The sequence below is a fragment of the Bufo gargarizans genome, chromosome 3 (assembly GCF_014858855.1).
Source record: "Bufo gargarizans isolate SCDJY-AF-19 chromosome 3, ASM1485885v1, whole genome shotgun sequence".
In the NCBI taxonomy this organism is placed as follows: domain Eukaryota; kingdom Metazoa; phylum Chordata; class Amphibia; order Anura; family Bufonidae; genus Bufo; species Bufo gargarizans.
The window spans coordinates 530757282-530770327 of NC_058082.1; the positions used below are offsets into that span (position 1 = coordinate 530757282).

The 13046-nt window shown below is 42.7% G+C and overlaps 2 protein-coding genes across 2 annotated transcripts in view; both read right to left on the reverse strand.

Moving 5' to 3' along the window:
* LOC122930555 (arylsulfatase H-like) overlaps positions 1-2016 on the reverse strand; it is a 466223-nt gene extending 464207 nt beyond the window's left edge. Inside the window, exon 1 of the mRNA XM_044284039.1 lies at positions 1527-2016. The gene's annotated coding sequence lies outside the window, so the exon portion shown is untranslated. The remainder of the gene's footprint in view (positions 1-1526) is intronic.
* Positions 2017-4833: 2817 nt separating this feature from the next.
* LOC122932674 (arylsulfatase H-like) overlaps positions 4834-13046 on the reverse strand; it is a 56248-nt gene continuing 48035 nt past the window's right edge. The window contains exons 9-10 of the mRNA XM_044287222.1: positions 11697-11818; positions 4834-5316 (exon numbers count right to left, since the gene is read on the reverse strand). Coding sequence (XP_044143157.1) covers positions 4964-5316; positions 11697-11818 — 475 coding nt within the window. The 3' untranslated portion in view covers positions 4834-4963. The remainder of the gene's footprint in view (positions 5317-11696; positions 11819-13046) is intronic.

The window sequence follows — 13046 nt, forward strand, 5'->3', positions numbered from 1 at the left end:
AAACCAAAATATTGTCTTTGATCGGTTGTTTTGTGCGCCCTCTGCAGTCCACACGCTCTACTTAAGGTTCAGCGTACTTTTCTTCATACCATTACCCAAGTGGCAGGGTGGCTCCTGCTCAAGGCGATCGGACGAATCTAGGCTGCACCAACCGTCACTTATCTACACTCGATCTCCATTGCAGTTGCATCCAATTGATGCAACCGCAATAGGTGAACAAACCATTTATTTTATTAGAAATCTGATTTGTTGAATTTACTTACCCTATGAGCGCCTTCTCTATCCTATTGGCCATTATCTGCTGTATATAATTTTTGGGGAGTATTGGATTGTGGTGAGTAATATCTCCTTGGTGGCCCTATTTCAACTTTTCACTGTGTATTCAATTACCCCTTAATTCCATATTTTTGTTCCCTGTACTGCCTACTTTTACCTGTGCTTAAAATAGGGTTGCTAGGCATGGTCCATCTATCTGTTGAAGTACAAAGCACACAGCGTGCAGGGTCATATTACTGACAGCCAGGGACTGTAAGTAAATAATTAAAGCCAGGTCCTCCCCAGCAGCTGATAACAGTGCCTGGGCTGTGTGCACTTCTCCCTGTCCCTGCACTTGGCAGACGCTCCCTCACTCAGCAGACTGGGACAATGCAGAGTTGAAGCAGTGCAGACCAGGGAAGGGAGATCTGCCGTCTGCTCAGTGTATAAATGAAAGTAACGTGTGGTAAGAGGACCCCTTTGTGCTGCAGGAGATTAACCCTTTAGGGGGAGGGCTCTGGTTACTGACACTTTTGGGGGGCTATTGTTACTGGCTAGTGAGGGCAGACGGGGTCAGCCTCAGGGTGAGGGCAGTGGCGGCCATCTTAACTGAATAGTGAAATTGCAGTTTTATGCAGACTGGTTGCTAAGGGCTGAATCTTATTAAATATGGGGCAAGTCAGTCTAATAGTAACTGATTCTGGAATATCATGTTATTAGTAACTACATATATGAAAATTTAAATTAGGGTCTAAGTGTGACAGTTATCCTTTAAGGTTATTCCTGTCATTTATTCTAGTATATTTATCATTATTCAAAGCTAATACACTTTAGAGAACAGCTCAACCGGTAAACTACTGGAGCTCAGCCTACCAGTTACCAGCTGGCTTTAATCACACAAATGAATAATCTAATAAACGGCTGGCTCACGGTACTTTTGCATACAAATACCATTTATTACCACCACAATCATACTAACACATTTATTATAAAATAAACATCATAACATTCCATGGATGTCATTGATAATTAATCCATTCCAGCAACAATAAACATATAAAAATGCGAAGCTCATGCATATAATTAAAAACTGTACTTGGAGTATTATAATAATATACTATGGCTTCTAACGGTAATATAATACAACAGCGGTAAAGATGTATCTATAACAATTAGTCTCCCCGGGAAAGTTGATACTTTGTGTGGCTTTTGGTTCCTTCTGTGGGCTATGTTATCACCAATATCCAATTTTAGCCCCAAATCTACATTACCAGTTGTTGGAGCCCTCCTGGTTCAGCTTGTTATGTTCCTTTGATTGCGCTCAGCTCTGCTGACTTGCCAGCACTTAATCTTCCTACTTTAGTAGCTCTCTGTTTGTTTGCACGCTCCTTCTGCTATGTCTCTCCCCGATGTGTGTGCGGCCAGCAAGGCGTCCCACGTGCTAGTCGATGTAGTCCCGCCAGTACAGATCTCAAAACCAGGAGTAGACACAGCAAGGTGCCAAAGGTCAATGCAGCAAGTGCTAGCCGTGCTAATTAGAACACAGTGAATGTAGCAGTGTCCAACTTGTGCTATTGGCGGCAGTGGTTGAATATAGCAGAGTTTAGCCCACTCTCTGGCTTGTAGTAACAAGGTGCAGAAAGGTCAATGCAGCAAGTGCTAACCGTGCTGATTTGAGCACAGTAGATGTAGCAGAGTCCAGCTTGTGCTATCAACGGCACTAGTTGAATATAGCAGAGTTTAGTCCACTCTCTAGCTTGTGATAACAAGGTGAAAAAGGTCAATGCAACCGGTGCTAGCTGTGCCAATTGGAACACAATAGATGTAGCAGGGTCCAGCCTCTGCTAGCACCAGCACTAGCTAAATTTAGCAGAGTTTAACCCACTCTATGGCTTGCAGTAACCAGCTACAATGGCACTAAATGTGAAGTGATATCTAATAGTACACAGAGTCTTAACAGCAGAGACAATTATAATACCGCTTTGTTGAAGTCCAATACACACTAGACGCGTTTTGGAACGCTTGTTCCTTCCTCAGTAGTAACATGGAATGATCAGATTTTATAATAAATGTGTTAGTACAAACCGGATTCCAAAAAAGTTGGGACACTATACAAATCGTGAATAAAAACTGAATGCAATGATGTGGAGATGGCAAATGTCAATATTTTATTCAGAATAGAACATAAATCACGGAACAAAAGTTTGAACTGAGAAAATGTACCATTTTAAGGGAAAAATATGTTGAATCAGAATTTCATGGTGTCAACAAATCCCCAAAAAGTTGGGACAAGGCCATTTTCACCACTGTGTGGCATCTCCCCTTCTTCTTACAACACTCAACAGACGTCTGGGGACCGAGGAGACCAGTTTCTCAAGTTTAGAAATAGGAATGCTCTCCCATTCTTGTCTAATACAGGTCTCTAACTGTTCAATCGTCTTGGGCCTTCTTTGTTGCACCTTCCTCTTTATGATGCGCCAAATGTTCTCTATAGGTGAAAGATCTGGACTGCAGACTGGCCATTTCAGTACCCGGATCCTTCTCCTACGCAGCCATGATGTTGTGATTGATGCAGAATGTGGTCTGGCATTATCTTGTTGAAAAATGCAGGGTCTTCCCTGAAAGAGATGACGTCTGGAGGGGAGCATATGTTGTTCTAGAACCTGAATATATTTTTCTGCATTGATGGTGCCTTTCCAGACATGCAAGCTGCCCATGCCACACGCACTCATGCAACCCCATACCATCAGAGATGCAGGCTTCTGAACTGAGCGTTGATAACAACTTGGGTTGTCCTTGTCCTCTTTGGTCCGGATGACATGGCGTCCCAGATTTCCAAAAAGAACTTTGAATCGTGACTCGTCTGACCACAGAACAGTCTTTGATTTTGCCACACTCCATTTTAAATGATCCCTGGCCCAGTGAAAACGCCTGAGCTTATGGATCTTGCTTAGAAATGGCTTCTTCTTTGCACTGTAGAGTTTCAGCTGGCAACGGCGGATGGCACGGTGGATTGTGTTCACTGACAATGGTTTCTGGAAGTATTCCTGAGCCCATTCTGTGATTTCCTTTACAGTAGCATTAATGTTTGTGGTGCAGTGTCGTTTAAGGGCCCGGAGATCATGGGCATCCAGTATGGTTTTACGGCCTTGACCCTTACGCACAGAGATTGTTCCAGATTCTCTGAATCTTCGGATGATGTTATGCACAGTTGATGATAGATGCAAAGTCTTTGCAATTTTTCGCTGGGTAACACCTTTCTGATATTGCTCCACTATCTTTCTGCGCAACATTGTGGGAATTGGTGATCCTCTACCCATCTTGGCTTCTGAGAGACACTGCCACTCTGAGAAGCTCTTTTTATACCCAATCATGTTGCCAATTGACCTAATTAGTGTTAATTGGTCTTCCAGCTCTTCGTTATGCTCAAATTTACTTTTTCCAGCCTCTTATTGCTACTTGTCCCAACTTTTTTGGGATTTGTTGACACCGTGAAAATTTGAATCAACGTATTTTTCCTTTAAAATGATACATTTACTCAGATTAAACGTTTGATCTGTCATCTACGTTCTATTACAAATAAAATATTGACATTTGCCATCTCCACATCATTGCATTCAGTTTTTATTCACAATTTGTTTAGTGTCCCAACTTTTTTGGAATCCGGTTTGTATGATTGTGGTGGTAATAAATGGTATTTGTATGCAAAAGTACTGTGAGCCAGCAGTTTATTAGATTAATTATCATTATTGAGTGGGTTAAGCAGGAATAAGCAGAGCGCAGGCAGGTAGACTTGAATACTTTGCTTTCTCTGTGTCTCTGTGTGTGTGTCTCTCTCTCTCTCTCTCTCTCTCTCTGCTGTGCTAATCTCTGAATTCAGTCTGGTTACTGAACTTTTTAGAGATTCTGCTATCATTGAGTGGGATGTCTTTGGCTGTTGCCCCCCCCCCCCCCCCACCCCCTGTAATACTCAGTCTATTAACTGCAAGAAGTCAGGGTGCTTAATCTACTTTCCCTGGAAGACTCCCTCACTGAGCCATGTTGTTTGGTCTCCTTCCAGCTCTCAACTAACTACAGCTTCCTGCAACCACTCCCTTGGTAGGAAGTGGGACTAGGCCCAAAAAGGGGGAGATTGGAATGGTAAGTTCCATTCTGACTAGAGATCTCTGCCAAACACACTGCCACCTCCTGGACAACCAGGCACATTACATGAACATACCAAATTTTGCATATAACAAAATTACACTTTGCTGGTGGTGGTACAGTTGTTGGTGCAATCCAATATAATGGCGGCAAACAGGCTAGCAATCCTCAGGATAGTAATCAACATCAGATCGGCAAGGAAGCGGGGTGTTGGACCCCCACCGATTTGATATTGATGACCTATCCTGAGTATAGGTCATAAATATTAAAGCCTGCAGAACCCCTTTAAAGTCCCCAATGTTTTTAAAAATATATAAAAAAAAAATATGATTGACTTTAATAGATCCGCTGTCTGCATGTTGCGAGCAAAGATAGGACATGTCTCATCTATAGCGGAATGTATGTAAATTAATACAAAATGACTAAAAATAAAATATACATTTTTAATAGTTTTGCAAAGTATATCCTCACAATAATTTGTAACTAAAACTATAACTACATTATATGCCAAGTTTATTAATTTATTACATTTACTTTATTTACTAGAAAAACTTCTATAAGACAATTAATTAGCATTTTCTTTATTGCGCCAACAAAATGGAAAAGGTCCACAACATGGCTGCAGCCAAGGCTTCCATGCATTGTTTAATCCATACAGCTGCAGGGGTACTGCTTGTAGAGTTGCATTATGGCGTTCCACAGCCCTCTGTATGGTTTGCAGCACCTCTTTGTATAGTCCTGAATCATTAGGGAGAGGATTCTTCTCTGAAGGATCACTGGAGAGATTATAAAGCAGTGGCGACAAATGATAGATCACATTTTCACCGCTACAGGCGCACAGCTTCGATTGATAACATGCCCCGGCTCCTTCTGAACTGAACTTTGGAGAAAAATAATGAACCTTCCAAACAGTGTCACCTGATAACACAAATATCGTATTATTACATTTATGCCTATAAACTGCAGACAGAGATCTTGAAGTCACAGCTCTCTACACCATCATTCACACGCATTAGATGAATTCAAAAAGCCAATAGCAAAACTAGGGACAAATTTACATTAAATGTATTTTTTGCCTCTATTTCTGTTAATTTATTGTCTGGAATTTCCAAGTCAATTTGTATGGCTTTTATGTACCAATTAAAAATAAACATGTGTGTGACCCAACCCTTATATGTTTGTTTGTTGGCTGATCAGATAAGTTATAGAAGCATAAAAATGCTTTCTGGTCAGCAGCAGATCCCCCATGTTAACAGGAGAAGATCTGTAAACATAATGTAACATGTACTGGGATAAATGTTTGCAGTTATGATTATTTGGCCCCATATGGTATTGGTTAGTGCGTGTAAAGACTGCCTAAATAAGAGCTGATTTAAGAGGCTCTCATTATAGCTCTGCATCAGGTCCTCTAAAAGAACCCTGGGATTTTTTAGAAAGAAAACTGGACAAAAGAAAGCCACCATCATATTTTTCCCCACACAAGTGTACCCCCTCAGCCTTTACTCTCTATAGCATCTACTATGTGGGAGCTTGGCTGTGAGTTATATCTTAGTACCATTCAGACCGTGTTTACACACCATAGGTAGTCTAGTGGTAGGACCCATGCCACACTGAGATACCTTGACGGTGGTGCAAAAGGGCTCCATTGTGTTTCTGACTGGAATACATTGGCTAAAGTCTAAGTTTTTAACATCAGCCTGAGGGATTAGACAGTATTGTCAGTTGAATATCATTGTGGTGTACCTTTTGCAGTGATTAAGGCATCTACTATGGGAATGTGTCACCATAAAATGACCTATTGTTTAATTCATTATTTTTGTTAAGCATATTTTTTTTGAATTTTTTGTGATTTTTGTTTTAATTTTCCATGTCAATATTGATATTTAACCCCTTAGGGACCAGGCTCATTTTCACCTTAAGGACCAGGCCATTTTTTGCAAATCTGACCAGTGTCACTTTATGTGGTGATAACTTAAAAATTCTTTGACTTATCCAGGGCATTCTGAGAAAGTTTTTTCGTCACATATTGTACTTCATGACACTGGTAAAATGAAGTAAAAAAAAATATTATTATTTTTATTTATAAAAAATCACAAAATTTACCAAAATTTGGGAAAAATTATCAAATTTCCAAGTTTCAATTTCTCTACTTCTACAGGTCCTTCTAAAAAAATTAGCATATTGTGATAAAGTTCATTATTTTCTGTAATGTACTGATAAACATTAGACTTTCATATATTTTAGATTCATTACACACTAACTGAAGTAGTTAAAGCCTTTTATTGTTTTAATATTGATGATTTTGGCATACAGCTCATGAAAACCCAAATTTCCTATCTAAAAAAATTAGCATATTTCATCCGACCAATAAAAGAAAAGTGTTTTTAATACAAAAAAAGTCAACCTTCAAATAATTATGTTCAGTTATGCACTCAATACTTGGTTGGGAATCCTTTTGCAGAAATCACTGCTTCAATGCGGCGTGGCATGGAGGCAATCAGCCTGTGGCACTGCTGAGGTGTTATCGAGGCCCAGGATGCTTCGATAGTGGCCTTAAGCTCATCCAGAGTGTTGGGTCTTGCGTCTCTCAACTTTCTCTTCCAAATATCCCAGATTCTCTATGGGGTTCAGGTCAGGAGAGTTGGCAGGCCAATTGAGCACAGTAATACCATGGTCAGTAAACCATTTACCAGTGGTTTTGGCACTGTGAGCAGGTGCCAGGTCGTGCTGAAAAATGAAATCTTCATCTCCATAAAGCTTTTCAGCAGATGGAAGCATGAAGTGCTCCAAAATCTCCTGATAGCTAGCTGCATTGACCCTGCCCTTGATAAAACACAGTGGACCAACACCAGCAGCTGACATGGCACCCCAGACCATCACTGACTGTGGGAACTTGACACTGGACTTCAGGCATTTTGGCATTTCCCTCTCCCCAGTCTTCCTCCAGATTCTGGCACCTTGATTTCCGAATGACATGCAACAATCCAGTGCTGCTTCTCTGTAGCCCAGGTCAGGCGCTTCTGCCGCTGTTTCTGGTTCAAAAGTGGCTTGACCTGGGGAATGCGGCACCTGTAGCCTATTTCCTGCACACGCCTGTACACGGTGGCTCTGGATGTTTCTACTCCAGACTCAGTCCACTGCTTCCGCAGGTCCCCCAAGGTCTGGAATCGGTCCTTCTCCACAATCTTCCTCAGGGTCCGGTCACCTCTTCTCGTTGTGCAGCGTTTTCTGCCACACTTTTTCCTTCCCACAGACTTCCCACTGAGGTGCCTTGATACAGCACTCTGGGAACAGCCTATTCGTTCAGAAATTTCTTTCTGTGTCTTACCCTCTTGCTTGAGGCTGTCAATGATGGCCTTCTGGACAGCAGTCAGGTCGGCAGTCTTACCCATGATTGCGGTTTTGAGTAATGAACCAGGCTGGGAGTTTTTAAAAGCCTCAGGAATCTTTTGCAGGTGTTTAGAGTTAATTAGTTGATTCAGATGATTAGGTTAATAGCTCGTTTAGAGAACCTTTTCATGATATGCTAGTGTCCCCCCCCCCCCCCCCACTATGCGAACACCCAGAGTGGGGGGGACGGGACATTCTGGGGGTTGAATATGGGAATATCGCCCCTCGTACACACGAAACTTGTAAGTGTACCCTGAGGTACTCTCACAAAGTTTGTACAGCTTCACGCCATACCTCGCCCGCTTTGAAGGAACATACTGGCGGAAAATGAGTCTCCCCTTGAAAGCAATGAGAGACTCATCAACCGTGACCTCCCTTCCAGGTACATAGGCCTGTACAAATTTGGCCCCATAGTGATCGATGACCGGCCTGACTTTGTAGAGGCGTCATAGGCAGGATCACCTTGGGGGGGACATGCTGCATTATACCCTCAAACCGGGTACGTGTCATGGCCGTACTGTAAAGTGGGGTCTGGTAGAGGACATCCCCACTCTAGTAATGCCTGACACTAGGTTTCTTGACTAGACCCATGTGCAGCATGAGGCCCCAAAACGTCCTCATCTCGGCTGCACTGACCGGAGTCCAGCCACCGGCCCCTGCAAAAAAGGAGCCCGGGTGTTGAGCAACGAACTGTTGGGCGTACAGGTTCGTCTGCTCCACCATCAGGTTTACAACTTGGTCACTGAAAAAAAGATTTAAATAGTCGTATTCAGTGAAGCCCACTGTGGAAATCTGGATTTCTGGTTGGCCTACAAAATCAGGAATCGCTGGTTTAAAATGCTCTGGGGTACACCAGACTAGTTCACTGGCAGGGGGCTCCGGTGCACTTAACTGGTGGGCCGGAAAACTAGTACGAGCCCCAGAGCTGCTCGTACTAGTGTGGGCCACAGGGTCCCTAGCATGGCGGTCCCCTTGCTCCGCCTGGCGAAGACGCGGATGACAAAAGGAAAGTGGAGTCATCCTCGTCGTCACTAGGACTCTAGGACTCGGAGGCAAGCTGGGCGTATGCCTCCTTGACCGAGAACATCCGGCGGGCCATAGGGGAGCCTGTGCGTGTGTGTGCATGCATGTTAAACTTTATTTTATGTGCGTGTGTGGGGGCAAGGGTGTTCACGAACTTACCCTTAACCTAACAGACAAAAAAAAGGGCAAAAAATGTGAAAAGAAAATATTCAAACTCACTGATCAGCCATCCAAAGCTGATCAGCGGTGGGGTGTGCGATGCGCTAACAGTGGCCGGATGCTAAGAGTGCCGACCACAGTCAGCGTACGCAGAAAAAAATAAATGCTTGCTCCCCAAAAAAAGTTGTGAGAGGGGCAGGGGGGCAAGCTGCAGCACCCTTGGGGGGTCTTGGGTCACACAGCTGTGCTGTGGACCCCAGACACCTGACTTAGGGTGATACATTCAAAAACTTCCACAAACTTTCCCTGAATATCCCTACCTAATCTAACCTTTCCCTAAATACCTTGCAGGTGGTGCACAGATGGGGGTTCTAGGCACAGATGGGGTTGCAGGGCACAGATGGTGGGGCTGGCTGATGATCTCTGCAGGATCCGTGTAGCGCTCCTCTCTCCTCTGCTCCCAGACTGAAATGGAGGAGGAGAGGAGCGCTGCTGTAATTTGAAATGCCCGCCCAGCCGACCAATGAGAAGCGATCCTGAGAGGTGATGTCACCATCACCTCTCAGAATCGCAGGATGGTGATTGGTGGTATATTATCACACCACCGATCACCATCCTGTTCTGGGTTATCGGGTCCCCAGAGACCCGAATAACCCGGAAACGCAGCAAACCGTAGGTCTGAATTGACCTGTGTTTTGCTGCGATCGCCAACACGAAGGGGTCACAGGACCCCCGACGCATTGTCCCAGGGTGCCTGCTCACTGCTCAATGATTTGAGCAGGCACCCAGGTCTGATCACCGCCCGCCGCGCGGCGGTGATCGGAACTACTCAGGACGTACAGGTACGCCCTGTGTCCTTAAATACCAGGACATCAGGGCGTGCCTGTATGCCCTATCTCCGGAACAGGTTAAAAAATACATAAAATCATGTATTTTTTTGTACTGGTCATGAGGCCTAATATATCAAGACTTTCTATTCTGAATACTATTCAGTAGCCATCACATTATTATCATAGGCAGAATTATAATAACAGATAACACTTCTGTATAGATAACAAAAGCTCCACCATTCACAATAGGGGATGTCATGGCTCATCAGGTCCCTCCTGACCTCTGGACAGGATGAAGAGCATGCCTAGAAAACAATTTGTGTCTTTCTGTATATGGCCTATGTGGCTGCTGTCAAAGAACAGGAAGTCTTGACATATTTTATTGCAGAAACTGTTTGATTTTAGTTTTTTTTTTATATATAAAAAGAACACTAAAAATAAAAAATATAATGTTTATCAAAACACATGATTTAAACAATGTAATTTACAACAAAACTTTTCCCATTAAAAACACCTTATAGCTGCTATAGATATAAAGGTTGAAGGGTTGCATTTGCAACACCCCAGATAGGGTATCTGCAAATTGTTTGGTTTATAAAGCTATGGAAATATTTTTATTTATGTTATGTACTGTTACACCAGCAGATGGTGTATGTGTGGCACTGAGAATAGAGCTTACCACTCCACCTCCCCCCTTCCCTATTGGAGTGGTTTGGTCCAACTTCCTGTCAGGAGGGAGAGCTAGCTAGGCTAGTGAGGAGACAGGGAGCATGTCCATCAGCCCCTGCTCCTTAGGGCTTTAGGGCCATAAATTAATTTCCACTGTGAGGAACTGTGCTCCAGAGTGAAAAGAATGCCCAAGGGCTGCAGAAACCCATCAAGCTACAGCATTTCAGACAGCAGCTACAATCACCGTTATAGACACTGCTGCAAAGTGGGGGATAATGATTTAAAACACCCGTCACCATAACCATAACCCAAGTCTCTGCTAGGTAGGGCAGAATAAGTTAAGTCACCCATCACCCCAGAACTGAATAAGCAAAGCTGAAAGCCCTCATGACATAGTCGACACCTAAAGCTTTATAGCTGTAGTAAAAAAGATTCAGAAGAGAGAAACTTTTTCCGCTAACATACCTCTGTATGTCTGCCTGATTCCTTCAATCCACCTTTTGACGACACTGCCCCCTAGGCAGCGATGGCCTGAGGAAGCACACAGTGACACAGCATCTCCTCAGGCCCACTACCACTCCCATTCTCTGCTCTGGCTCTTCAGGGGCTTGCTGTAAATTTAGGTTTGAAAGGAATAATTATGGTAGCATATGTTGTCGAGCTCTGTTGTCATTTTCTGATGGCAGATTCCCTTTAAAATAAAATGCAGGGACTTGGAAGTCCTCAGTCATTGCTCTACTGCAGCTGCCAGGACAACACACATGTCATTTAAGCAAACGTAAATGCTCACAGAGATTGTCAAAATGCCCATGTGAACATTCCCAGTCCATGTCAACATTCCATTAACAGAGAATAGGTTGCCCTTAATGGGATTTTCTCATCTTGTCATTTTAAGCATGAGGTGGACACATCACTGGTTTCAGCACTGTATACTTTTTTTTACTATTCCATGCACTGCAAGGCACCCAGCTGCCCCTCTGCACATCTAGAGTTGGTCCCTTTAACTTGTGTGGCTTTGAAGGACAAAAAACAATAAATCAAGAAGACAACAGAACTGGAACCCTAAAACGTCATGTCACACACTGTCCAAGACTTGATCAAAAGTCCTTTATATCAGAAAAATTATGGAAACTAAGGCAGCTTCCTTATTTCTTTTTCCAGTGGTACTCCAGAGCTGTGTTCCCTCATCATATTTGAAAGATACAAAACATAATTTTCTGTACTTACTGCTGGTCTGTTGCCATCGAACTGCGTGCAGGTAATCATCACAGTAGTGAAACATATATTCATGATCAGAGTGAGGTACAAGTCCTTGCAGAAGTGGCATGATATCTTTGCCATCAATTATTCTGAAACAATAGATAATATTTTGCTAATACGTGTAATAAAAACAAAAAGACCACATGGTTCATTAAGTCTAAAGTTGACCATACACTTCAATAACAACTATCTCTATTGACTCTCTCCTGGCTTTCCCATACAATTATACAGTCACACAGTCAAACGTATCTCAGTGTTTTATGGGGAAAGCAGAGAAAGCTCCCGCCCGACACTTCTGGTGGCAACATCTCTCTGGAGAAAAAAAGGATCTGGCAAAAATGTATTTGACCTGATCCTTGTCTCACCTGTCATCGTCTGTCAGGGGCGTACTGGGAGCTCCTCCCACACATTTGTGTGTCGGCTGAACTATTCTCAGTGTGTTTGACTGACAAAAGACTATAGTGTATTGCCAACTTAAGTAGGTTTTAAATAAATCCCCAGCCACTCAGCAGGACCCATCAGAGAAGCATACCGTACTTACTTGCTCAACTATTCTTGGTTTCAGCTCTGTGGATACACTACTGTCTTCCTTGTACTTCGGTTCCCACATATAAACTTCCAACATGGACGGGATATGTGTGTGTATTGATGCATAGTGAGAACAGTAGTGGACCCACAAAGCAGGTAAGTATGTTTCCCTTCACAGGTCCTGCTAGTTGAGGGGGTTATTAAAAACCCACTTAAAGGTTGGACAACTGTCAGAACAGCCTACCCGATCAGGTTACTGAAGATCATACATAGCCTAAATAAAAAATAAAAAAGAGTTTCTAAACATATAAAAAAATAACCCACTTTCTATAATAAAAATACAAGAGAAATTTTATCAAATCTGGTGTAAAAAAAGACCAATCAGATTTCACCTTACATTTTGTCCTTTGAAAAGTTAAAGGTGGAGTCTGATTGGTTGTTATGGACAACTAAGCAAGTTTTCCTTTACACCAGTTTTGCTGAATCTCCTCCACAGTCTATGGGATCCGGCGGTGGACGTCAATATCCAGCAATGCCGGATATGGGGAACATCCTACTGCATATGGTTACCGCAGATGTGAGCCTACCCTTTCACAAATTTTAAATCACCCACTTTTCCAATATTAAAAATAAATATGCAATAAAAATAATAAACATCATTAGTATTGCCACATCCGAAAACACCATTACTATTAAAATATTTAAATATTTATCTCATATGATGAACAGGGGAAAAAAATCTAAATGGGCTGATTGTTTTAGTTATTTCACCTCCCCAAAAAATATATA